This window comes from Odontesthes bonariensis, chromosome 6 (assembly GCF_027942865.1).
Source record: "Odontesthes bonariensis isolate fOdoBon6 chromosome 6, fOdoBon6.hap1, whole genome shotgun sequence".
In the NCBI taxonomy this organism is placed as follows: Eukaryota; Metazoa; Chordata; class Actinopteri; order Atheriniformes; family Atherinopsidae; genus Odontesthes; species Odontesthes bonariensis.
In genome coordinates this window covers 16,485,327-16,511,880 of record NC_134511.1, presented here as the reverse complement: position 1 = coordinate 16,511,880, position 26,554 = coordinate 16,485,327, and the positions used below count along the sequence as shown (strand labels likewise).

General features: G+C 40.1%; 2 protein-coding genes across 4 annotated transcripts; one reads left to right on the top strand and one right to left on the bottom strand.

Annotated features, from left to right (window-relative positions):
• Window positions 1–1,299: 1,299 nt before the first annotated feature.
• LOC142382126 (LHFPL tetraspan subfamily member 2a protein-like) lies at window positions 1,300–15,099 on the top strand. Of its 2 annotated transcripts, XM_075467639.1 has the most exons (4): window positions 1,300–1,420; window positions 7,563–7,653; window positions 11,290–12,008; window positions 13,508–15,099. In XM_075467639.1, the coding sequence occupies exons 3-4, from the start codon at window positions 11,606–11,608 to the stop codon at window positions 13,762–13,764; spliced, it is 660 nt and encodes a 219-aa protein (XP_075323754.1). In that variant the 5' UTR covers window positions 1,300–1,420; window positions 7,563–7,653; window positions 11,290–11,605; the 3' UTR covers window positions 13,765–15,099. The 2 variants fall into 2 exon arrangements, with proteins under 2 accessions (XP_075323754.1, XP_075323753.1); XM_075467638.1 differs by lacking the exon at window positions 7,563–7,653.
• A 259-nt stretch (window positions 15,100–15,358) lies between these two features.
• Window positions 15,359–25,191, bottom strand: LOC142382125 (secretory carrier-associated membrane protein 1-like). 2 transcript variants are annotated; one of them, XM_075467635.1, is made up of 10 exons: window positions 24,965–25,191; window positions 23,207–23,287; window positions 22,881–22,991; window positions 21,094–21,105; window positions 20,661–20,769; window positions 19,973–20,101; window positions 19,015–19,174; window positions 18,551–18,652; window positions 18,346–18,463; window positions 15,359–18,125 (listed from the first exon to the last, which is right to left on the bottom strand). In XM_075467635.1, the coding sequence occupies exons 1-10, from the start codon at window positions 25,019–25,021 to the stop codon at window positions 17,964–17,966; spliced, it is 1,041 nt and encodes a 346-aa protein (XP_075323750.1). In that variant the 5' UTR covers window positions 25,022–25,191; the 3' UTR covers window positions 15,359–17,963. The 2 variants fall into 2 exon arrangements, with proteins under 2 accessions (XP_075323750.1, XP_075323751.1); XM_075467636.1 differs by lacking the exon at window positions 21,094–21,105.
• Window positions 25,192–26,554: the final 1,363 nt, after the last annotated feature.

Here is a 26,554-nt window from a genome sequence, read left to right as displayed (position 1 = left end):
ATTGTATTAGTCTGATTAAAACTGTACTTGTACTTACACATGTTAAAGTGTCACTCCTCCATGTATATGTTGAAAGGGGCTAAAATTGACTTAGGCGCTCCTCACATATGCACCACAGTTACCGTCTGGGCCTTTGACCCAAAAAGAATAGAGGAAGCCAGTATCAAGAAGAACAATTAGCCAGTAATATCAACAACAAGGGATAGCTTGCATCTCCTTTGTACAAAGAATAAACCATACAGCTGATAACCGTAAAGATGTCCTGTTCACCACTCAACATGGTTCTAAATTGCAGTCAGCTGAATTCTTTGTCAATTGTTTTGGCAGTGATGTAACAGGTTACACAGAAAAAGCCCAGTATAGACAAGCTATTAGGGGGCATGTCACAACCTATCATAAGCTGCTTTCACACATACATGTCCTGAAGGGTTCTACAGATTTTCAAGAGCGGTGGCATGTGCAAAGGTCCACATAATTCGTAAAAGACTTCTTCAGTGGAGATTTTCCACCGGGCCCTCAGCAGGTGAGATAGCGTGTGAATGTGGCAGCAAATATTTTTTGTGGGTTTTTCTGCCATTCGCTATTGTGGATACTTATAAATGCAGGCAGTTTGTTTACGTCAACACAGAGCCTCATCTGCTATTCTCCTTGTGTGTAAAGAAAATAGCGATTTTCACTGACTTATTTCTGTATCAATCCTGCCTTCTTTGAAAATACCCCTGCCCCTTATAACCTGCATTCCCATGCATGAGAGTGCATCTCAAGCAGAAAGTCTCCCACTGTAAAACAATGCGTGAGCAGCAACTGCGGAAAAGTCTCGACCAAATTGTTGGTACCTGTGTTCATTTGTGAAAATGGCTAAAGCAGAGTCTGACAATTTCCGGTCCATAAACTGGTTCTTCTCCTGTGTTTGTTCACTGGGCCCAGTAAATGGCCCAATTCAACTATAATCGGAGGCATGTCTCACACCCTTCAAAAATTGTTCTGAGCATGAAAGAGGCAAAACCTTCTGTAAAATATTCAAGAAAACAAAGAAGTTCTAAAATTCAGTATTCTCATTCTGATCACAATTTTTTATTCACTTGCAAGAGAACATTGTTCAAAGTGTTGGCCCTCAACATTTATCTATCTATTACATTATGAAGACACAAAAATGTGACTCCGTAGAGACTTTTTTTCTCTTCTTCTTTCTCTCAGACAAGCTTGGTGGGGGATGGGAGAAGGGGGTGGGAGGAGTGAGGGGAGCAGCAGCTGACGTCAGATGGCAGTGGGATGTCTTTGTGGGAGGGAGAAGGAAAGAGAATAATGTCCTGAAGAAAGGAGACTCAGTGAATGAGCGTTTGGGAAGCTGGGCTGCCCCGGGAAAGGAAGCAGCGTTTCAAAACGTCTTCGTTGCACCTACAAAGTCTCCTGACTTCGCGTAAGTAGAAGACGATGCAACAATGAAACATGTTGTCTGTCAGTCAGTTTTCTGATGAATGTCATAAATGAAACATTCGTTTTTGAGTAGATCTATAACTGTCCACACATAATGCAAGAAATCTTGTTTAGTCCAATCTTCAGTTGACCATTGGCTTTATTTAGAAGAACCATATTTGAAATTGTTTAGCAGTCTTTACTGGCAGCAAGATATTTGCATGCTTTATCGATTCTTCATCCATCTGAGGTATTTGAATGGTAATATCTTTTAGAGGAGCTGTGTATGAGGAGAAATTAAGTTTGTTTTCAAAGCCAAAGTGAGCTGATTGTAGTTGCAGCTGGTTTTGCCACAGTTCAGATGCAACATGTGGTAGCAGTTGAGCATCACATCACTGCACCTATTAGAGAAATCACCTCTGCGTAAAGATTTTTTAATGGTTTTTACTCCTTAATCTGTCTTTCACACATGTCCACACAGCAGCCCTCACTCTCCCCCTCTCTTTCCACCAAACCTCATGTCCTTGAAGTGCAGGGAGGAGGTCCATCTATCCGCGAGCCACCCATGGAGCTCACATTGTGCTGGCTGAGAGGGGAAGTGGTACTACATCATAAACTAAACAAAACCAGAAACATCTGTAGTGTTTATACAAGCTGAGTTCAAGGGTAAACTTAAGTAAAAAGATGAGAGGAGCAAATCACTACTTCTTTTATCAGAGGAGCAGTCTTCCTTTAAAGAAGTATTTACAGTTTCATATTAATGTGATATTTCAGTAAATTCGGTGAAATGTTGTATGACGCGATTAAGCTAGAATTCACTTTAACCCGACTGCCCTAACGGGCCATCTTTTCCTGACTTAATGACTTAGTGACTTAATAGGCACAAATGTGTTACTTGTTACTGACTGGATGGAGACAAATGAAGGCGATAGAAAAGGGAGTTTTTGTTTTTTTATGACCAAGTCATGCTGCTAAGTGAAGGCAAAAAAATGTTTTGCATTCATTGATCTAAAGTCATTTGCACCTGACAAAAGTGTAACTTGTAACTTCTGTCAATAGCAGTCTGTATGAAGAGGCAAATAATGATAAAAAAAAAAAGTTTTACATTTTTTTTTATCACATACGACAACATAGTTTGGCATGTTCCATAAATGCTTAATTTTTCACTGCAGACAATATCCCTTCAATGTGGGATCAGCTACCTATCATGGCAGCATGTGTGAGACTGCAGTGGCATCGCATGCATTACCCTGATTTAAGAGATGTTTTTATTCTAAGCAACTTAAGTGAGGAGCAAAAAATGGTTTTGCACCAAGGGAAATAGTACGGCTTTTGGTGTGTGAAGGGTTTAAATATAATCAGTGGTGGACACAGTACACAACTCCAGTACTTGAGTCAAAGTATTGATACTCATGGTCAAATCTTACTCAACTACAAGTAAAAGTTGCTTGGCCAAAATTTTACTCACGTTAAAGTACTGAAGTAATTACTTTTTACTTTACTTACTCTCTGAAACCACCTGATGATGTACTGGCATGTAGAATCACTCTGCTACTAGTAGCTTAGAACTAAGCTATTTTCACAAAAAAAATAATCTAAAACATCCCCACCCAAAAAACAGGAGAGCCTTTTTTTTCTCAGCACACATTCACTATTGAATAGAAGTTTACTGTTGAGTCCATTACCGCGAACAAACTACAACTCTGCTTTGATGAAGAACTTCAGTTCACAAAACACTCTCGTAGTCTCGACAGAAAACGACCTGGCAGCCAAATCCAGTTTTCTGCTGAGACTCCAGATCTTTTTACACCACTCTGGTGTGGCCAATTGCATTTTAGGAAAGAAAAACAGCAACAGCGGATTACAAAGCCTAAAAGGAACGAGTATCGACAAGCTTCCTAGAAATGTAATGGAGTCGAAAGTACAATATTTGTCTTTGAAATGTAGTGCAGTGAAAGTCATAGGTTTAAAAAAAAAATAAAAAATACTCAAGTAAAGTACAGATACTCAAAAACTGTACTTAAGTACATTACTCTAGTAAATGTACTCCGTTACTGTCCACCACTGAAAATAATTTATATAATAATCATAACGACTTCGCACGAGAAAGCTCGACTTCTATTTAGAGGAGAAAAAAAAATTGACTTGTAAATCTATACTTACCATTAATAAATATGCTAATGCATTCACTAGTCGTGTACACAATATCCTATCCATGTGCATATATTGGATATCTGTGATTTATGACCATTCGTTTGTCTGCAATGTTTCCATGTAAATGTATGGTATTGGCTCAATTCACGTGGAACTTTGGTTGAGGTTATATCATAAAAAGTACGAGTTTGTATCAGTTACATAACACTATCTACAATGGAAGAAGAAAGTTCGTCATACAGTACTATGTAATAAAAAAAAAAAAAGACAAGTCTGTTGAAGTACGGAACAGTAAAAGTGAGTTTTTTCTCTCTCTGCAAGTCAGAGCTGTGAGTTTGTGGATCTGAAGGGAGGGCCTGAACACAGAAATTAAGCTGTACCCGTACAACATGTGGCCAAGAAGCTACTTTCCATAAGGTTGTAGAGAGGTGTGCTTGTGCTTTAGAACACAACTGATATGAAACAAATAGATAAAACAGTTTTATTTCTTTGATTTTGTGCTTTCTACTCACAATTAGCTCTTCACGTTTTAATTTACAAGAACGAGTGTAACCACAGGATATCTTGATTTATTTTGAGCCATTCTTTATGAAAGTGTTGGTGTTGGCAGTGATAGAACATCCATCCATCTATTCATTTTCTATACCCACTTAATCAAGGTTGCAGGAAGGAGTTGATGGCTGCTGCCTAACATGTTTTTGGAAGAGCAAAAAATCTTTTCAGAAAGAAGTTGACGAGCAGGAGTGGAGAAGAAGTAGAGCAGGACTGTCGTGCCTGTCTTTGTGAAAATGAAATGCGAGGGTCACTGAGGGTCTGTGTGTGTCAGAAACTACAGGACCACTACAGAGTCAGCGTGGGGTTTGAAGGGTCGTGGTGAATAGATTTTGGGGCCACAGTTGGCCTGCTGTTGGGAAAGTAGCGGTGAATTCTCGGCCAATGGTGCCATGTCTTGAAGGGCTTTAGTGGAGCGAGGGGAGCTGTTGTCAGCATGCCTTTGTACTGTCTGCAGTCTCATCTGATGAAGAGGGCAGATTTCATTCAGGCTTTTCTGGCACATGCGCGCACACACTCATAAACACACTCACAAATGATCTTGGCAGATACTTTTCTCTGGGGAAGTCATGCGTTTTGATGTAATCATGCCCTGGATGAGTGAACACAGCCTGGCACCTTTCACAGTTTATGAATGTGTATTTGTTTTGGCTTTTGTGCGGCCGTAAATCAGCTCTGTTGTTTTGGCGTGTTGGGGAATTGTTTACTTTCTATTTACATTTTTGGGTCTTCGTGGTGTCATCCAAACCATGGTCTAACTGGTTGTAAATGGAAGTTAGAACTGCTCGCATTTCCTCAATATTCATTTGCAGTCTGGGAATAATGTTTAATGGCTATTCACAGCATGAATTGTTTTATAGTGTTTTAATCAGGGTCTGTAAAATAAATCTAACTAACTCTGGAGCACTAACGTGCATTTGATGGTGGCCATTACTCACAGGCTTAAGTTATGAGACACAACTTGTGGTAAATGCCTATCTATGGGAAAATATTTTCTCTTCTTGTAGCTCTTTCATTCCCTGTTCATGGACAGCAACAAAAGTGGTGGCTCACATGGTTATGGTTAGCAAAGAAGAGTCTTGAAGAATCTTGCTCTTGTTTCATAATATATGGGACAACTGGGACATTTTCATGCGGTCCAAAAGAAACCTGCCTGATCTTTTTGTTTATTCTCTTTGTATCTGTATTTGATATGGAGAACACTGTGAAAGCAGGTGGTTTGCCTCCCCACGAGCTACGAGTTTAGGTGTTGCAATGGCAAGGATTCATAATGAATAACTGATTAGCATTGTGTGCATGTTCTCTCATCTGTTTTGTAGGTTTTGCTTTGTTTGAAAAACTAAAGTTTTAGTCTCACAAGTTCCCAAACATGCCCTTAGAGTGCTGGAGGCAAACAGAGCATTGTGTTGATGTGTTGTTCGGCAGATGAAAATGAGAAATTATGAAAGTTTAAAAGTCAGCACTGCAGGGCATGAGTCTTTTGCTCTGGCTGGTGTTCTGATTCTACTTTGCCAGAACAGAGTCCTGATGAAGCAATGAAAATGAAGCCATCTTTAAAAATGAATATGGGATTGTTTGAGAAAATAAGGGTGTTCCCTGCATGTGGTGTATGGTCACTGTTTGAGCTACATTGCTTCATTTTGCCTCGCTTCACCTTGAGCTCAGCTGCTTGCATTCTTTTATGAAGGAGGGATATGTTTGGTCCTGCCCAACTCTGACAGGTATCATACCAGTGTTCTATCTCATGGTTTTTTCGTTTTCCTTAAACTTGGACAGACAGAAGGAAATTAGACTCATTAGTGGCCTGTGATCTGCCCACTGTCCCCCACTTCTTGTTTGAGTAGCTGTGCAGCCCTGAATGTGGTAAAACAGCCTTTTATGTGGCTTTGGTATGAGAACCATCCTTTTGGCTAGTCCAGATGCATGACCAGACCATAGCACAGCAGCTTAGGGAACAGATTATCTTGGTTTGAGGTCTCTGGTTTTGGGATCTGCGAGTTAAGAAAAATTAGTTAATAGAATGCTCTCTGACGATATCAACTGGGAGGTCATCTGATCTGGGTGGTTGAGCTACTGAAGAGGCTCTCTATAGAGAAACAAAAACATTTCCATCATCACTCACAGTTTTTGTCCATGAATGGAACTGTTTCTAGCAAACTCTTAACAGCTCTTTCAACCCTCCCCTTTTTATCTGGGTCAACAGTGCTTCAGACAGCTCAACCACCCACCTTCAGTTCTCTTTCACATTCACCCCCTCAGACTGCAACGGCCAGCACTCATTACCTCAACACTTTGGCATGCTACCAGCACTGTTGCTGATATCTCAGACCAATTACTCTAGATTTACTTCTCAGTGGCCTTCTCTAACTTACAACCAACTGACTGACCCACATATGACTCGAATCTGCTGCTTTGTTTGGGGCTTTGACTTAAAATGATGGTTCATTTGTAGAAATTTTATTGGGCGTACAGGCAGCTTGGCCAGAGCTTGAGCCCACATGGCTGGCTGTTGGCCCACGAACTGTATTTTTTGTAAATTCCTTGAGAGAGGGTTATTCTCATAGCAGCACAGAGACTGTTCATGTTGGCTTGCTGAAAGAGGGATTGAAAAAGACTGTGTCTAAAATGGCTTCAGGCCCTCACAACATGCATAAATGCTGTGTGGCAGGCTTGGTTTCAGTCAGGGCAGCAGGGCAATGTGGGATGAAACAGGTCCAGATCAGATGTGGAACCACATTTGTGCAGACTAGCTTTCATCTTGAAACATATCTACCATAACATCACTCTAACTCAGCATCGTGGAGGATTCATTAAGCGGCGCAAGACTCCAGGATCTGTCAGTGTTGGTCATGATACATATCTATGACACTCACATAGAGAGCTGCAGTTACAAAGATCTGACGGTTTGAGGATGCATATCTATCCAAAGCAACAGAGACCTCTCACCCACAGAGCCTTGATCACTGTGCTATGAATAAGTCATAATTCTGAGTGTCTGATGTGCTGTGAAGTGTAAAATACTCCTCTCTCAGCGCTCACATAAACAAAGAAAATTTTGACCCTAACAAGGAAGTGCTGTTCAAGCACTTTCCCAGAAGTCTGTTCAACAACCAGCAAACAAGCGGAAATAATGTATCAGTTTCAGGATGTAGTGACCTTTCTCCACATTAAAACAACACTGTAGCCCACTCACACTCATATCCTAGCAAAACACACAGTACGCACATGCATGCAACCACGAACACATGCGGATGCAGACTCATTGAGGAGCTGTTTTTACACATTATCACCCTAAAAAACGCTCAGAGAAATCTGTAAGACTGCTGTCAGTACCATTGTTTAAAAAGCTGAAGAGGCTGTTCTACACATTTCCACATAATAATCTTTTAAAACTGGTGGGAAAAAGTCACTTGAACTTTTTTATTACTCTCTTACTGCAGTCTTCAGTGAGAAGAGAAGAGGTTTGAATGAGGATATTTCCTGGAAGAGCTGAGCACAACACACAGGCTGCTAGCCGACTGCCTCGACAAGGTATGTTTAGGCTCCAGTTCTGTATTTTGAAGTGGTAGAGGTGATAATTTGTGGGCACTATAGCCTTAACAACGGGACCATGCCATGGGTGTATAGACTATAATCAGCAGCAAACATAAGACTCTAACTCCACGAAGTACCAAAAACTATAGACTGGGCAGCCAAAAACAAATACTCATGCAAAACAAATGTCACACTTGTACTTTATATGCATGATGAGTACAGTCGTAAACAAAAAGAAGACCTAGATTTTGTTTTGTAATGCTTGTCTTGCGTCGAGCTGCCTTTGTGGTGAGTTAGGCAGCTGAAGTGTGTGCTGCTCTTTGAAACCATTGTAGCTACTGCAGAATGGAAACTGTGATAAGAACAAGGAGAGCCCTGATGTATGGAGAGGGCTGGCGTAAACTCAAGGACTGTAATAGAATAGGGGCACTCCCAAAACTGTCCTCAACCTCATAAACATACTTCAAGTACCTGATTATATTTTTACTCGGGTTTCTCCTCATTGCTACAATTCCCTGGAAGTAGAGTCACAAAGGCAAGTCTGCTCCCTCAGACATTCCTTTTGTATGTTTTGCAGAAGCCTGTGTGAGGGGCGACGGTTTAGATTAAAGGAAGATAAAGTGACATATCATCTTCAGAGGCGCAGACACTGATGCTTCTTGTTTGCTTCCTGTTTATTTCTGCCACTTCCTTTTTGACTGACAATGAATCATGACGTAACTGAATATTCTTTATCCTGTTACTATAAGTTAACTCGGCTTGGTTGTAATTTAAATCCACTCCCTCTGTTTATCTTCAAGCTGGATGATTATATGTAGACACTAGACAGTGTACTTTGGCTGAGGTTTCATGGAATCTCTAATTAGGATGCAAAATTGTAGAATAAGAATAAGCGCCTGAAATTCTGCTCAAGGCAAGCAGATGAAATGTGATGAACTTGAGTGATAATGCTGCAGATAGGAATCGCTTTCAAACACAAATCAAAGCATACCTGTACACAATCTCATACAGAGTGCCTCACATAACTTTACAACACAACCGTGAACTGCAGACACGACTGAATCCCCCTGAACTGAGTCACACCCGCATCTTGAGTGTTTCAAATCTCCTACCAGCTCCTCAGACATTGTCATGGTTGTGACTTTGTAATTTTGACGTGAATCTGTTGTTTTCTGCTCAACCCCAGATGAATCAGTGAGCCTTTTCCAACCAACAAGAGATAATACTGCTTTTTTTTCTGCCCCTGTGAAATGTTTATTTGCCTTGAAATGACTCAGATCATATCAGACAATATACAGCGTCAGTGTTCTTTCCCCACATATGTGGTGGAATGATTTACCATCCTAAATCGAGGCTGGCAGGGCAGTTATGTGTAACCTAATACCTTATTTATTCCTTGTAGGCTGTCTAAGTGACTTACAGCTTTAAATGAATGTTTTTGTGTGGAACTTTCTTCACCAATAAGATGACACATTTAGAAAGAATTATTGCAAAGTAATTTTAGAGATTAGACCACTTTTGTCAGTTGAACAAGCTTCCCACAAACTCTTTTAAAGTCCCCATATTATGCTAATTTGTAGGTTGATGATATTAGTTTTTGGGGGTCTACAAGAATAGGGGGAGATTTATTATCCTGGGAAAATTAGCATGCGGTCATGAATGGCACTGATCGGGCATATATGAGTAGAAGAGTAAGAAAATCTCTTTGGACTTTACCTACTACCAGTTACCCCACAGTCTACTGCCCACCCCACAGTTATCTGTAAAAGTCTGTATTATTCCATAAAATGAATGTTTGTGAAAGTAAAGCTGTCAGTGCGTCACTTCATCCTCGTCATTTGGTTCTGTGTTATTAAGAAATCAAACATTAACAAATCATTCCATGTGATTCACTCAAATATTTGTCTTTAGAAATGTTGTGTACCAATAAAGAAACTCCCACAAATACATATAAAATGTGACCAGGCTTGAAAACCACCTCCTTCAGGCACTAACTTATCACTGTGCCTCTTTAGTAAATCTAGTAACTTTTCAAGCCCAAAGCAGGGTGCAAAGCAGTAATGAATCTACCTCTTACAGTTTAAAAAACACATTATTCTATATGCAGAACCTGTTGTTATGTCTGAAATGCATCCTATTAGCTTTTGTCTTTTTAAGGACTCTCTCTTGAAAATCCCAGTCTGCCCTTATTGGTCAGTTGATTGATTCAAATTGGCTAAGTGCAAGGCATTTACTTTGTTTGAGTGATGCTTATGCAATTTACTTGATGCTATTTAGTAATGCAAGGACCAAACCCAGCATTTCAGTTAGTGCAGGAATAGTACCTTCATTTGGAGAGAAGAGCTTCCTTTTCTGTTAGCTTTGAGATTTGACACTTTGCAGACAAATGTTTACATTTGTTGGTGTTGTGGAGGAAACAAATGGTCATCGAAATTAACACAACAAAACAGATAAGTGTTGAGCTAATACTGCAAATTCATCTTTGAATAAAAAGGAGCTGGTAATTTGATTTATTACCGGTTCTCTAAAAATATGTCTATATTCAAATCGCCAAATGCTTTTCAATGTTTGGGGTTAACAGCAGAAAGGCAACACAACTGGATAGCTAATATGCACATACTTCAATAGTCATTTATCCCAAGTCATATTGCATGCGCAAAATTGAAAAACACCAGTGCATATTGCAGCTTTTCCTTGTTCAAGTTACAACTTGACAGAGGGGACATCTCACAAATACACTCATGACTCAACCAGTGAGATCCTCTACAGTAAAGACAACCAGGCAGAATGTAAAACAGATCCCACATATTTTTCTGTGTGTATCATAATGCTGGATCATGACATGAGAGGCCTCTGAGAAACCCTTTTACTTCTATGAGGCCATGGCTGGCTGCGGCAGGGCCAGTGTGGTCACAGCAACTAAATCATAACATAGCAACAGTATCACAATCACTTTGACTGGGACTCATTTGCTCACAGACACACACACAGAACTGAGTGTCATCTGCAAAGTGTTACAAATGATTTTTTTAATCAAGTTTTGATTGCCGTCAAATTTTGCCTTAATAAAGCCAAAAACCACTCCTTCTAATGCCTTGCCATTACTCAGACTGTAATTCAAACTGTGAACCGAGCCATCTTATTCATGTAGTGCACGTTTGCCACAGTGAGGACCTGTCATGTGTTTCTGTTACTGTCAAATGTGGCCGGTTGTAACAGAACTCTGCACTGAACTGTGTTAACTGCTGCCCACTGGCAAAACTCACAGAATTCCTGTTGCATTGGCAGATAAAATCAAGCGCCCAGAGGTCTGGTAATAGTGAGTAAAATCATGACGGTATAAACTAAGTTGTCTCTTGAAGTCATGTCAGTGATTCATCGTGACTTTTCAGAGGACCATCTGGAAGTGTTGCTCATGGTATACACACAGCTGGCTGATAGAAAGTTTTAAGTATCGAGGGCCTGAGATAACAGAGGTACAGATTGAGCATCCTGTGGGTCAGTGAGTAAACACAAGGGAGCTTGATGATTCATAGTGGATGGGAAATTATTTCTTGAGCTTTCTTACGCTTTATTCCTCTTCTTCCCACTTGTATACCTTATCTTTTCCTCCACGTGTCTCTGTTTCCGTAGGTTTCAGGCGATGCCATGACTAAGGGAATCTGGTTCAGTGCTCTGTAGCTGTTTGGGACGACCTGAACATTACCTCACCTTAAAGAGCAGGAGGGAAAAAGCAAAGAAGAAATAGTGCCAAGAGGAGGGAGAACATCTGCTCTGTAGAAGATAAGATCAGCAGTCCATCTGGATTTGAACAGAGGACCTACCTGACCTTTCTGTTTGAGGAGAGAGGAATTTAAACTCCTCAAAAAGACACTTGAACCTTGAAAGAGATAAGAGGATATTTAATTGCATCTTTTAAACGATTATTTACCTTCTCAAAGCCAACACCATGTGCCATGTTATTGTAACATGCCGCTCTTTGCTGTGGACCCTGCTCAGTATTGTGGTTGCCTTTGTCGAGCTCATTGCCTTCATGAGCCCTGATTGGCTGCTGGGATCCCCTCGGTCGGAGAATGGGAACGAAGTGGAGTTCGGGGAATACAGGCCATCGCTCGGCCTCTACAGCCGCTGCCTTCGTGTCGGGTCCCGGGGAGTCGGTGTGAGCTGTGGGCCCTATGCTGGGTCATTCGGGGAATTGGCCAGTGGCTTCTGGCAGGCTGCCATGTTGTTTTTGGCTGCAGGAACGTTAGTGCTCGGGTGTGTGGCGTGCATCTCCATCTTCAGCTTGTGTTTTCAGAGCATCCTGAAGAAGAGCATATTCAACATATGTGGACTGCTTCAGGCTATAGCAGGTGAGACATCTGTCTTTGTGAGCAGACATGATTGTTTGTGATGTAGAAAAAGTTTTCCTCTGTCCAGATCTTCCACACAACTGTGCTCTTAGAGGCCAGTTTCCCTCAACATGGAGGACATTTAGTTTTTGAATCTCTTTCAACATCATCCTTTACCTAGAAATGTACATTAGATATAGACAGGAATCGAATGAGAATGAGAGAAATGATTTGTAACAGAGTTCTTAGCTGGAATAAAACCAGTAACCATTTGGTTCTGAGAGACTTGGAAATGATCATACAGTAGTAGACACCATCAGCCCCAACATTAAAACCACCAAGAGGTGGAGCATACACTTTAAACACAAACTTTTTAGCCTAATAGATAGATACATAAATGAATGAATACATATTGAATAAATATTTTGATAAAATAAATACAGTCCCTGCAACTTTAAAAAGAAAAAAAAGATTTTTGCTTTGAGAAATTTAAATAGAAAATAGCTAAAGAAATATTTTTGACCTCCTACATTGAATTAGGGTGGTTTCCATTCCCTTTGCTATCAAAAGTAGAATGCATCACCACTTCTTTGATCATTTGTAGCAATAGCACAAGTTTTTAAGTTTTTTTTTTCACATTTTTTTTCCTGACAATCAGAAAGAACAAACCAGCCACATTTTATGAAGTTTCAGCTATACTGGATTTGCAATGCAGTCAGTATATATATATATATATATATATAAAATCTTATATATATATATATATATACGTATATATATATATATATATATATATATATATATAAAATCTTTTTAGCATACTAAATAGCCTGTTGGTATGAAGTTTATGGAGCCCTACACTTATCATTATTATATTTTTTAACAAAGTCTGGGTCAAAATTAAACAAAAAATCCTGCTTTGAAATACACACAGAACAAACATGTACCCCCACATTTATACTTATTTATTTCCCCTTTTTTCTGCGTTGCTTTACTTTATCTTCATGGTTCAAACATTCAAAGTTCTGGGTTTTACTGGAGCTAGTGCTTATACTATGGGATCTTTGGCGTTGCAAGCAAGACTATGCAAGTACATTTCTGTGAGTAGCCCGAAGGGAATTTCACTGTTGATGACGTTAGAAGTTGCAACATCTTATTTCACACGTTGGCAACATCAGGTGATGTTCCGTTGCATTCCCAAAGAAGGAGGTTGAATATTCCGACCAAAGTTCTCCTCGTCTTTTTGAATGTTTCTTTCAATGATGGTCAACCACATGTGTTTAGCTGTCCAGATCCGTTGAGAAGGAGGTAGATCATTTTGTGACATCACTGTTAAGGATAGGTGGGGTAAAACATTGGTCTCTCCCCTCATCACAAATCAAATGCTTGTCAGTTGAAGAATAGATGTTATCTTTACTAGAGCTGAGTCACCATGTTCCAGCCTGCACTGTGATTTATGTTTTCAGTCTCCATGTTTACGTGACTAAACCCCTCATCTCTCACCATGTGCTCTCTCTCAGGCCTGTTGCTGATGGTGGGCCTCATGCTATACCCTGCCGGCTGGGGTTCAGAGAAGGTGATCAGCTACTGTGGGCTGGAGGCCTCACCCTTCAGGCCTTTTATGTGCTCGCTTGGTTGGGCGTTCTACGCAGCGATAGGAGGAACTCTGGCTGCGTTCCTGTGCGCTGTCTTGTCTGCACAGGCTGAGATTGCCACCTCCAGCGATAAGGTTCAGGAGGAGATCGAGGAGGGGAAAAGCCTTATCTGCCTGTTGTGAGCTTTGGAAATAAAAAACCCAGAAGGAAATCACCCCTTGATGTATTTGCTTGGACGTGGACAATGGTACATCTCAGTGGAGGAGGACAGATACTTCTCTAGAGGTTTTTCCTCTTGATGGTCTTGATAAAAGATTGTTGAAAAGATTTTTTTTTAACTTTTTGCTGAAGACTACCTGATGAGACAAAGCTTTCGTTTCTTCTACGTCATCAGGTTAAACTATCAAGTCTCAGAAAGAAACGTTTTTTAGTATTTTTTTTTCAACAAGATGTTTATTTTTATACAGACTCTCACCTTTAACAAACCACTGCACTGGAAAAGCAGAAGATTAGTTTAAGAAAGTGGTCGTGAGTATGTTAAAATAGTTATCATGGAAAAGTTAAACGCTGCCAGATGGAAGATGTTGTGTATGTGTGTAACATCATCATGATGTTCATTCACATGGTTCACCTGCAGACCCCAACAAACCACTAACCACGAGCACATTTGTTTCCTTAAACACTCAACAACAGCTTGCATATGTTCTCTGTGTGTGATTAGATGTTAACTGTCGAAGTTTCTAAATGTCCGTGTGCTCTGGTTCTGTTGCACAGCAGGACATTAATACGTTACCTAACCTTAGATGTGCCACTGAAGGCATTGCTCACATCAAAAGGAGCTCCCCCTGTTAAACAGGTTGTCTGTGGGTGCATTGCGGCTTAACAACTGGCAGAGTGTGCGAAAAAGAGAAAAACAACAACTCTTGCCAGATGTTTGACTTCTTTGGGCTTTCATGGGGGGATATCTGCTCTCACAAAATAAATAATCAATTCAGCTTTTTCAGACTCTTTACTTTTGCCACCTCAGTATTCTTTTTTTTTTTTTAAATTTCCCCAAGATTGATTAAGATGGACCCTCCTTTTAGTTTTGGTACTTTTGGAATATTTTCTTTCTCAAATTGCACCTAACGTTGTATTTTGCACTTGCTCTTTACTGCATTTTGTATTGCTGCATCATTTTTTTCCTTCATCCGTGCTCCATGTCATTGTAAATGTTAGGTTTCATATGATGCCGTGCTTTTATCGCTGTAGATGAGATGTGCAATAATTCCTCCATAGTGTTTTCATGTGAGAGTGAGTGGACTGAGAGAATGAGCCTTAAAGTGAAATCAAGAGAGCCCCTCTGTGCTGAATTTAATTGTTTACTGTCTGCTATTTTTGTTACATTAACAAAAGGGTAACAGCATGCATGGCACGATATATGATGGCATATTGATAAGAGGCTGATATGTATGAGGAAAGATAATCTGTATACAAATAACCAATGTCTTAAGTAAATGTATGCGATAAATGTGTGAAACCTGCTTCCTGTCCTGGACTCAAACTTCCTGTAGAAACACTGACACCCGGAGGCAGCCAGTGGTCAGCACAGAACAAGAACAAACCTCCTTTGAGATCAATTCAAATGGTCAACACATAATTAACAAGGAGGAAAGATTAACGTAATGGCAGCAAACGTTAAAAACGCTATTTCTTACTTGCAAATATTGACTTTCATGTTAAGTATAGTTAACTTCAGTAACTCTAAAATGGTTTCCTGAAATTAAGTCCACAAGCTTTTCTTTCAAATTTTATTTAATGTTAATACCATAAATATACAAAACTCAAACTATTTCACATGCGACAAAGGCCAGACAGAAGTGCATTACTTTTTTTTTCTTTTTACATGTGATTGACAATGGGGATCAAACTTTACAAAATATACAAGTGTCCCTTTTGGATGAGTTTGTTCTCTGATTCAGTGAAATAACACGGCCACAGATCAATAAACACAGTTTTGTGTCAGCAAACTTCAAAACACGTTCTGTACTGCAGACCAATTCGCCACATACATCAAGGAAATTACCCACTGCGGCATGGCTTCCTAAAACAACAGTTCAAAAGTAGAGATACATGGTAATCACGGGGGTGTTTGCAGCAAAGTATTGTAATACCTTAAAGTAAAACAGAAGGGAACACATTACAATGCAAGATTTGAAAACAAATCTATATGGACATTTGGTAGATTTCTCACAGCTTTTCAGGACATAAAATAACACTTGGGGATTTTTTTTTTTAAACTTTCACACCAATTATATACACACATCCTCACACAACAAGTACACCTCTTGCAGGGCCAAGTTGCAAAGTCAATCAAACACTTTTTGCAGCCGAGCTGACGCTATGACCAAGTCATTACAAAACCATACAGGCGAAAGAAAGAAAAAAAAAGACAAATCAGCAACAGAAGATCATAAGACAGAAAAACTGAAATGCAAACTACTTAAATAACACCATAAATAAAAACACATTTTGCTCTAACTTCGGAGTGAAACGAAAAATGTGCAATGAAGTGAAAACAAATATCCAAAGAAAAGCAATACTGCCCAGATGAAGGCTTATTATTGTGAGAGATCCTTAATGCTTAGCTTCCTAACACTTTGGGGGAGTATTTAATGTAATAACAGCAGTACCAGTTATCATTAATCTATCATGCCCATCTTCAGACAATCACCTTCACTATAAGAGGTGCACAACAAAAAGCCCACATCCATAGTTAACTTAAGTAACAGGAGTCTGTACAACTTATGTGCTGAGTAACACTGTTATTACTGTATATAAATGAATGTATGTAGTGATATGACTGAATGTGCATCACATCCAAATCCCCAGTTAAATTAATGTTAATTTTGGCACCCAAACGTCCGATGCCAGTAATCCACTACCGATGGGAAAATCAATGGTAATGGATGGTTAGCGAATGAGGTGAACACACGTAGACAGTATCAGCCTTTTTCATTTTTTCTTATATATGCAGGTTAATCTCAAGAAAAACTGTGGCTTGATCACTTTCCAGGTCATCTCCTGTCAGAGAAGGCGTCTCAGTTCTCCGTACGTGTGACACATGTCCTTCTCGACAGGAATAATGACGAGCGAGAGGCCGCGACCGAACAGCTCTCAGATTTATAGCAGCGTTAGTTTTTAACCAAGTGTAAAGAGCTACAAAAACAACTCGAGGAGAGCCACATACAGTTGTAGCGTTAATGCCATACCCACATAAAAGAAAATAGATATTTCCAACTTTTTCCCCCCACGGTGAAAGGCCATTGAAGTCGAGAGCTGAACCATCGCCATTAATCAGAACGCCACCAGTACATGCAATCACTTCTCACAGAAAACGGAGAGAAAACAAGTAGGCAGACAATCCCCCCAAAACCAGCTACTTGGGTAGCCTGAAGGAAGGCAGTGGACAGAATGACTGTGCTGAAGAATTTGCCAGCTTAAGTGCCAAACATGCATGTTTCTATCATGCTATCAAATCTAAAGACGCCGAACCAACCCGATCAAATGAGCACACAGAGCAAGAGTCATTATCCAACTGAGACGTGTTGCTGGGGGCAGGTCCTTAAATAATGAAATACATCTTCCTATTAATATGATATCGTTTTATCATATGAGAATGGGGTTCGTTTCACTATAAAAGCACAGATATAGAACAAGGTACAGTTTACCTTTCAGACCTCAAAGTCCAAACACTGGATTACTTGGATTAATGAAATAAAAATAAATAAACAAACAAATAACTAGAGCCACGATTTTCTATAAGTGAAGCACACATTCGCACAGAGGCCCAGCCACTCAAACAAACACTGTACTCTGAGTAAGTGGGCAAACAAAACAGAGCTAAGTGCAAACCACCATGATCAGAGTTTCACTTTTCACCACTCTACACTGAATTTATCAGGCAGGAAGCTGTGTGGAGGTCATCACCATAACAAAAACAAGGTAAGCTGGAGTTGCGACCTCCACCTTATTTGGGATCACCTCGAGGGGACAGACGGACAAGGAAAGCAAAGGAGTGTCTCACTGTGCGTCCCACACACCCAGAGCACACCTTGAGTCACTTGGTGGATGTTTTTAGGGATGTGGGCAGACTGTCACCTGGCTGTAAAGCAGACAGGGAAGATGTGTTTTTACTGATGTCTGATTTTGGGTGAAGATGAACAACTCTGGTCCCTTGTCTGTCATTTTATTTTACACTTCATGAGAAAAGTGCGCAGGGCAAACATTCATAAATACAGCCTGTTAGCTCAGGGGCAAGCAGGGCCAGAGTTGTCCGTCTCCATCTCGTCAGTGTGTGTATGCTTATCTATGTGAGCATGTGTGCCACGTATGGGTCTGTTTATGGATGAGGTTTGAAGGCCCCACGAGCGGCATTGGTTGCAGCATTAGCTGCGGCGTTGGCAGCTGCGGTCTGAACGGTCTTGTTAGACATGACGCCAGTTGCAAACTCCTGCTGTGCCTTCTCAAAACTCGCCCCAGTGGTACGATACAGAGCATGCACCTGGAAAAAGGAGAGCAGAAAAATGGGTCAAATGAAATAATATTAACACGATAACATGAGACCTTTAACACTGAAATTTGACTCTCCGTTACACACAACAACACATGTTGCAAGGCTTAGTCCTCACATTTGTCCACTCAATAATTCACTTATAAGCATTTATTGATAGTGCTGTTAGAATACTGTGGAATAATTTTCAGCAAATTTGTTACTACGTTACCTTTTTAAACATAATGAGTGAGCCCACAGACAGTGCTGTGAACAGAGCTGCAATTAGTAACATGATGATACCCACTGGGATACTGGTGTTCAAACCAGTCAGAGCTGCGATCCAGCCACTGGTGAGACAAAAACCAAGAAAAACACGAGTGAATTCAAGAACACGCTCACAGAGGGACAGAGTCAATAAAAACCCAAATACTCACCATGTTCCCCAGCCGGTGATGCCGATAGTTTGTAGAACATGAACTCCAAACTGACAGATGTAGACGAAGAAGAAGACAAAGAAGCGGAATGAACTGTCACTCCTGCAAAGAGGGGGGAGAGGAAGGTTGTGAGAAATCAATATGGAGGCAGTGTATAAGTTCTATTAAACACTAAGTCCTCTCTGACTGCAACAGACTGGAAGACAGTTTATGCAAGTCTGAGCAATTGTTAATATTCTCAGAGAGCAAAAGATAATCAACAATTAGAACCTGTATGGTTAAAAAATAAATGCAGTTTTTTTTTTTTTATAGAAAGAAGTAGCAATTTCAGCATCAACTGTCAACCACTTTTTACTACTTTCATACTTTTGCTGTTTAAGCAGCAGATCATGGTTATTCACAGAGAATTATTTCTGCTTCTTTTTACTGATTCAAATGATGTCCAATTTCCACTTTCTGCTTACCTAAAAGCCCCATAAAGTGGTCTGTACCAGCAGACGAAAGAACACGGGGTGAACAGCAGAAACCAGAGCATGGCCAGGCCAAAATCTACACCACGAGATGCATCCACAATGAACCACGCCAAGCAGCCAAACATGTTCACAAAGAGTGTTCCTGCATGAACTGATCAATGGAAACAAGAAAGTGGAGAGCTTTACTGCTTCTTGAATATAAGAACAAAGTATCCTCAGAAAGCTAAGCAAAAATAATCCCAGGTAATGAATCTCTAATATCACTGTGGTACAATACATGAGACACCTACACGTCATTGGTTGTGTGTAGGCATGGGCCGGTTACCGGTTTCAAGGTATACCACGGTATTAAAAAGCCAAGGTTTCAAAACCACTGAAATTTTCTGTCATACCGTCCCTGCGGTATGAGCGTTTTATTTATTTATTTATTTATTTATTTATGTGACGTCTCGTCAGAGAGAAAGTGGAGGTTCCTCTCCCCATGCACCAACGCTTGCTGTGAGTGACAAGCAGGCAGCTCTGCAGGCTGTATGATGGCTGAAGGAGGCGAGTCCCCTGAGCATGGTGACCACGTCAACTCCCAGAACTCGCGGACGGAGATTGGCAGAACTTTAGGGAATTTGCTGTTGTTCCAGCATGTTGTTATATAAAACCAATCTATTATTATTATCATTGCATCCTGAAAGTAATAAGATAATTCCCAAGTGTGTCCACTGAAGCACACTATTTACTACTAATGGAAAAGTTTTTTATTTTTCTTGTTTTTAAATACAGACATTCAAAATACACATTTCAGAGCTTTAATCATAATACCGTGAAACCGTGATATTTTTGCCTACGGTTATCATACCGTCAGAATCTCATACCGGCCCATGCCTAGTTGTGTGAGAGATGTAAAAGAGAACGATACAGAAAGTGTGCTGGTGTCTGAACCAAATGGTCAACTTACACATCCAGAGGTTGTACATAATCTTGACAGTTTTCTGGAACTCTACTGGTATGTCCACGGCGATATCATGATAGAAACACGGGCCAACAGGGAACCGTTCTGGCAGTGGAGGCCAGTTGTTCTTACGGCCTGTGCGGACAAAGCAAACAGCAGTTGGGTTATTAATCATGTATCACATGCATGCAGAGGAACTGGGAAAAAAATGGTACGATAAAGCATGTATTTTAAAATGAATAAATATGAGTGAGGTATTGGTTGTGAGGGAAACTAGAAATGTCTGTGACCTATCATGTTATTACAAAGGACCAGGAGAGCTTTGGAAGAACATATTTTAACAATTCTAATCCACATTTATTTTAAAAATTACACCAGCATAACACCTCCACAGAGTCCTTGCCACTTTAGGAATGCCTTTTGATACTCACAGGATAAATATAATTTATCGTTTTCATTTCTCATGGTGCTCTCATGTCCTAAATGCAGTTCAAACTCTGCTTCTTGACGATATATGCTCTGAGGTTTTCCTCACGAATCAAGTTTTGAGCCAGATTATGTTTCTGGTTGTTGGTGACGTCAATTTTGTGGCAGACACTGTTACAAGTTTAGCTTTGGTTAGCAGTGACTGCTCAGACTGTAAGGTCAAGGAATTATTGAGTGAATAAGGTTGAAGCCTGTCGGACGGACTGACCCGCCACTCCGTGGGACTGTAACTCCCTCTCCCGACGATCAAGCTCTGCTGCTTTCTTCTCCAACTCCTCCTGCCTTCTCAACAACTCAGCCTGGGCACGCGCTTGGTCCTGAGACAGACACAGAAATACCCTTAGATTTCAATACCCAACATCCGGCAGCTGTTATGGTTTCCAATAATGGAAGGAATAAAGGTATTTTTCCACTCAGGTAAGCCTGCCCATGTTACGTTTTTATTAGGGGATAAAAGGGATTATGATAAGAAGATCAATCAGCTAAAACAGTTCACACACACGTCTTATTTTAGTTAGTATTAAACTAGCTCTAAAATGGTACTCTAAATTGAAATCTACAGGTGAGAAAAGGGCAAAAAATGAATCCACACTCGACAAGAAAGTGAGATGGGTAATGGAAACGCAGATTAAAGACAGTACCTCATTACGCCGCTGTTGGGCCACCAGAAAAAAGAGAAGTACAGTATATGAAGGACAAGAAGAAAGATGAACCAGAAGCAAAGATGATGTCTCTTATGTCTTATTACTTTTAAGAATCTTTATTTCAGACCGTAAGTATTTGGACATTTCTGCATCAAGTTGTTGTGGGTGCAAAGCTTTGGTCTGTCTTACTGCTGAAAGATAACATTAATTACATACATTCGGATGAATTGGAACACACGTATTGCTCATCTGTAAATGACAAGATCATCAATTAATGTACAAGTTATGCTTGCTCAAGCCATAACTTTTCCCTTTCCAGTACTGACCTTTGGAAACATTGATGTCTCAGGCCGCTCTCCTAGATAAACTAAGGAATGATACCATTTCTGAATTACTACCAAGCAACTTTTTCCGTATTATTTTCTGTTGAAAAAAGAATAAAAATGCTTTTACGTCAGCTCATGTTGGCGAGTGCACATGCCAACACCGATATATCTGTGAAAGACAAACTTTGGTGGTTTAAGGTTTTTGCCAAACAAATTATCGGTCTTGTCAGGAGTCTGCATCAGATGCAGATGATTTTAAAGGGATAGTTTGCCTCTTTTGACATGAAGCTGTATGACATCCCATATTAGCAATATCATTTATGAACATTGACTTACCCCCTGCTGTGTCCTGTGAGCCGAGTTCCAGGCGAGTTTTGGCGTTGATGAAGGTAGTCCGGCTAGTTGGCTGGGGTCACAAAAATAAAGCGTCTTGCTTCTCAAAACAATATGCGGTCAAAAGAGTAATACATTTGCATCACAAAATCGTTGTCCAGGAAAAAGTCAGACCTCACATCGCTTGGCGCTATGTTTGCCTCCCTTCATATCAATGCGTTCAGCCACCTAGCGATAGCCGCACCTGTTACGGTGTTTGCTGCTCGGAAGCAGGGGACTGCTCGGTCTGCACTTCGGTCTGCACAGTTTTACATTGGACGCATTGATATCAAGGGAGGCAAAAATAGCGCCAAGCGATGTGAGGTCTGACTTTTTCCTGGACAACGATTTTGTGATGCAAATGTATTACTCTTTTGAATGCATATTGTTTTGAGAAGCAAGATGCTTTATTTTTGTGCCCCCAGCCAACTAGCCGGACTACCTTCGTCAACTCCAAAACTCGGCTGGAACTCGGCTCACAGGACGCAGCAGGGGGTAAGTCAATGTTCATAAATGATATTGCTAATATGGGATGTCATGCAGCTTCATGTCAAAAGAGGCAAACTATCCCTTTAAAATCATCCACAAAAAGTGTGCTCCTTTGGCAACCAGGCTGTCTTGTGTGCACCTGCCTTTTTGGAACAAACCCAGCTATGGATTTTGGCAAACCAACCAACTTTCTTCATGATTCAATTTTGCTTTATTTTTTTTTGCCAAATTCTCATCTTCTTCACTTGCATAGTCACCTCTTTGGTCATATTGGTTGAGAACTCCACTTCATCAACTGTGAGGAATATTTGAGCTCTTTTGCACTCTTGCAATGTAGGGACTTTGTGATAGAAGGGCTATGTGCCACACACAGTTGTTTCTGTACAGAAAATCCAGAAAAGCCGAGGTTGACGTGGAATATATTCATTTATATCTCAAATCAATGTGTTTCTGTCCAAATACTTAAAGTCTGGACTGCGAATAGTGAGAGAATATGTTGTTAACCTAGTGTAGATTAAATTAAAGTTGAAGGGAAACTAGGTGTGATTTAGTATATATATATATATATATATATAAATATATGGTGTTTCTGTTTACCTGAGTCTGTTGCTGTGAGTAAGCCGGCGGCTCTTCTGTGGGCTTCATGATGGCAGGTTGCGTGTTCTGGGAAGGGGCAGGATTAGATTTGGGAGCATTTCCAGGTGCTGCCTGCAGACCAGCATAGAAGGTCCATGTTAATATTTGTGCAAATGAGAGACAGACACTACGTAAAAATTGTAATTCGGCCAGTCATATTTCGTCAGCGACGGAAAGATGCTGAAGGAGAGAAGGAGGGTAGTGGATAAAATTAGGTCACTGAATCGGAAGCACGCATTTGTATATACACGCGCACACTCAGCAATAGAGATGCTAATTAAGCTGACCGTTCTGGCGTCTGTGAAAGGGTTATACTCCTCCAGACCACCAGGAGGGGCAGACCGTGTCACCTGGGTCACCGAAGGATCCTACAAGGGCAGAGAGGTTCATACAGGAATTTAGGGAGTTAAACCTACAACCACAAAATCTAAATCTAATATTTTCATGTTTTTAAGTGATCTGCAGTTTCTGTGAAAACCACAACAAACCACACATTTAGTGGGGCAATAACTTCCCATGTTCTGACAGTTACAAACAACATGTTCACACCACCAGGAGGTGAGAGAGAGAACAAGATTACATATGAGGCTTTTAATAGGGCCATACTCTTATCAGAAGGGGTGATTTTCGATTTTGTGGCCTCTAGAAACACTACTGCTGAGCTGCACCAACAAAGAATAATCTAACATGAGATCATTCTAATCACAGTTGAGTAAATCTAGGGTTGAAATTAGTAAATGTAGCAATAAAATGAAGTGGGTTCCACTTTCTCAATTAAAAAAAAAAAGAAAAAGTTTTTGAATATATGGCGACCGCAATCAAATAGAGGTTAATATGAAAATTACTTATATAGCATCTCTAGTCCTAGAAAGTAAACAAAAGAGGGATTAGGACAGGGAAGTTCCTGTCTGTGTTCACTGGTATGAAATATCAACATTATAATGAGCTGTAATCTCAATTTAGGACAAAACAAAGGTTTGAATGTTTTCTTTCTTCACGCCAAACCCTTTTTCACATTTTACGAAACATAGGTAAAAGTTAAACCATGACTGCGTCAGGTCATCCTTGTTGGTGTGCAACACATCCTATAGATGAGATCAGGTGCAGAGGGAACTTGACAAGGCCACTAATGACATGCTCGCATTATAGGACAGTCTATGGTGCCAGCTATTGGCGTCTCAGCATAAAGGAGCCAAAAATATGTAGGTTATCATTCCACCCAAACCTCCAAGCACTGAGAAGCACACACTCATTTAAACATGTGAGAATCAACAGTTGAACCAGCTGCTGAATAGAAAACCAGCAGACTAATGTGAAAGAGCCTTTACCAGTTTGGATAAATTCAAAGGTATGGCATCATTAAACAGCTTTTTGCTATCACCTGGTCCAGAATGAAGAATGAAACATAAAAAAATAGTCTTAAGACTTTGAAACGGTCTTCTGTGTCCCATCACGGCACTACATGTGGGCACTCGTGTGTCAGCAATGTTGATGTCAATGTTCTCGTTTATGCAAACTTGAATGAAATGAAGCCAAAACTAGCTAAATGAATGTAACTCTGCTGTGACAGCCCGAAGAGTCATTTCAATCATATTGGCCTGCATCCTACCGAAATGTAAAAAAAAAAAGAAATCTGTGTAATTTTGACACTATTTTTAAAAAGAAATATTACCAAGCCGGTAAGCTTTTTTTTTTTTTTTTTTTAACCAACATGCTGTGTTTAGCAAATGTTTACAGACGATGGTCAAAGCTAATGTTACCTAGCTGACGTTAACAAAGCAGTAGTCAAAGGCACAAGGATTATTACAACGCTAAAAGCAAACTTCTACAGAACTTATGTGCGACGAAACTGTTCAAAATTTGCTTTCCAGTAACAGTCATATTAAGTGTGATATGATAAATAATGAGATAGGTGCCCTTCTGCCAAGGGAGCACCTCTTGTTAGCTCTCAAGCTATTAGCTACGACACTTAGCATAGATGCTAAAGTAACAGTGGCCTCAATGGGCTTTCAAGCGTAGCCCGGCCAGATAGCCAAGTTTGCTACCTGAAAGGGATTGCTGAAATCCGGGTCTGCGAACGGATTGCTGTCAAAATCGGACATTGTATCGCCTTTCTTATAACAGCTTTCTGTGTGTAAAAGCTCCCCAAGTCACCAGAGAAGGTTCAGTCCTTTTATTTGACTGCCTCTCTGTGATATCTACAGTCTTCTCCGCCTCCTGCTGATGGAGACCCCTTGCTTAGCAAGTTAGCCGGTAGCACAAAAATGGCAGATGAGAGGATACGTGCTCAACAGCACTCCATACGTCACTGTTTCAGCACCACGGACAGCATGACGTCTGAACAGGTACAGTGCACATAAAAACTACTGACCCCATTTCAAAGTGCGACTTTGCCTTAAAATATCTAAAGAACAGTACATAGCAGTGCATGCCAGCATGATCTGTGCATTGTTAGTATGTAATTTTGTCTTTAGTCATGTAATTGATTGCTCTTTTCTAAGGATGTGTAAACAGTATGTGCAAGACAGAAACTCTGCTTAGAACAGAGAGTGACAAAGGATCGGATCTAGTTCGTGTTGAACTTATAGGATAAATATATGTCTCTTGGCAAATTTACTCAACTGATGTTTTAACATTTTCTTTTAAACTATATACTTTCCTCAATTACCCTGTATTGGATAATTAGGTGAGTAGAATGAGTGACTCAAATACTGTCTAACAACATTTTGGTATTTCTACTCTATTGTACAAGTGCATTATTGTATGGCTATAATATATTGAATTTAAAAAATAAAAAGTTTCTCTGAGAAATTTATGTTTTAGGAATTAAAATTTAGTTTGCCCCATTGTTTCTTACACTATTATCAGAGCAACTAATACCTTTCTAAGTATGATCTTAGATGTTGGCTTTACCTTTTACTTTAAATATTTCAAGCCCAACTCAGCCGTTCATCTCCTCTTCTACCTAAATTGGATGTATTTGCTTTAAGTTGCTGCAAAAGATCGCAAGACGTTTTTCACTAGCACATGCCTTCAAACAAGTAACACACGTAGAAAAATAAATTAAGACCAAAAAACATAGTTATTGGTCCACATTGTGCTTCCTGAACAGCTTCAGTACACATTGCCACTGATTATGTGAGCTTCTGGGACACCATTGTACGGATGGTGCAGGATTCTTCCTAAAGATCTTACATAATTTGGTGTTATGATGATGATGTGGTTGGTGGAAAGCCAAGTAACAAGAGGGAACTTAGAGGGAACTCTTGCACATCTGGGTTGTGATGTAGACTAAAATAAAACAAGCAAGAAATTATTTTCAAGGACAAATTTTTATATCTATCCTGTTTTCATTCAGTAAACTGTTTGAACTTCTTTAGGTCAAATACCGCAACAACATCTACTACTGTGTTATAATGATGATGATTTTAATGATGATAATCATGATGAAGACAGTGATATATGAAAATATCTGCTACTCACTTGTTTGCTTACGCCTATAGGAAAGAACTGGAGAGGCGTCCCAGACTGCCTTTTTCATAATGTGTAACAGTGACCTCTTTCTCTGAAGCAGTCTCAAGCAATTTGCTGTAAATCATTTTATCTCACTTGTCCATATAAGAAGTACTATCCTT

What these genes read in the sequence shown, in the direction of transcription:
- LOC142382126 (XM_075467638.1), top strand. Translation starts at nt 11,606, where the DNA reads ATGTGCCATGTTATTGTAACATGCCGCTCTTTGCTGTGGACCCTGCTC. An exon ending in ACTGCTTCAGGCTATAGCAG is followed by an intron (nt 12,009 to 13,507) that starts GTGAGACATCTG and finishes GCTCTCTCTCAG; the next exon opens with GCCTGTTGCTGATGGTGGGC.
- LOC142382125 (XM_075467635.1), bottom strand. Translation starts at nt 25,021, where the DNA reads ATGTCCGATTTTGACAGCAATCCGTTCGCAGACCCGGATTTCAGCAAT. An exon ending in CTTTCACAGACGCCAGAACG is followed by an intron (nt 22,992 to 23,206) that starts GTCAGCTTAATT and finishes GCTGGTCTGCAG; the next exon opens with GCAGCACCTGGAAATGCTCC. An exon ending in ATCACCGGCTGGGGAACATG is followed by an intron (nt 18,464 to 18,550) that starts GTGAGTATTTGG and finishes TTGTCTCACCAG; the next exon opens with TGGCTGGATCGCAGCTCTGA.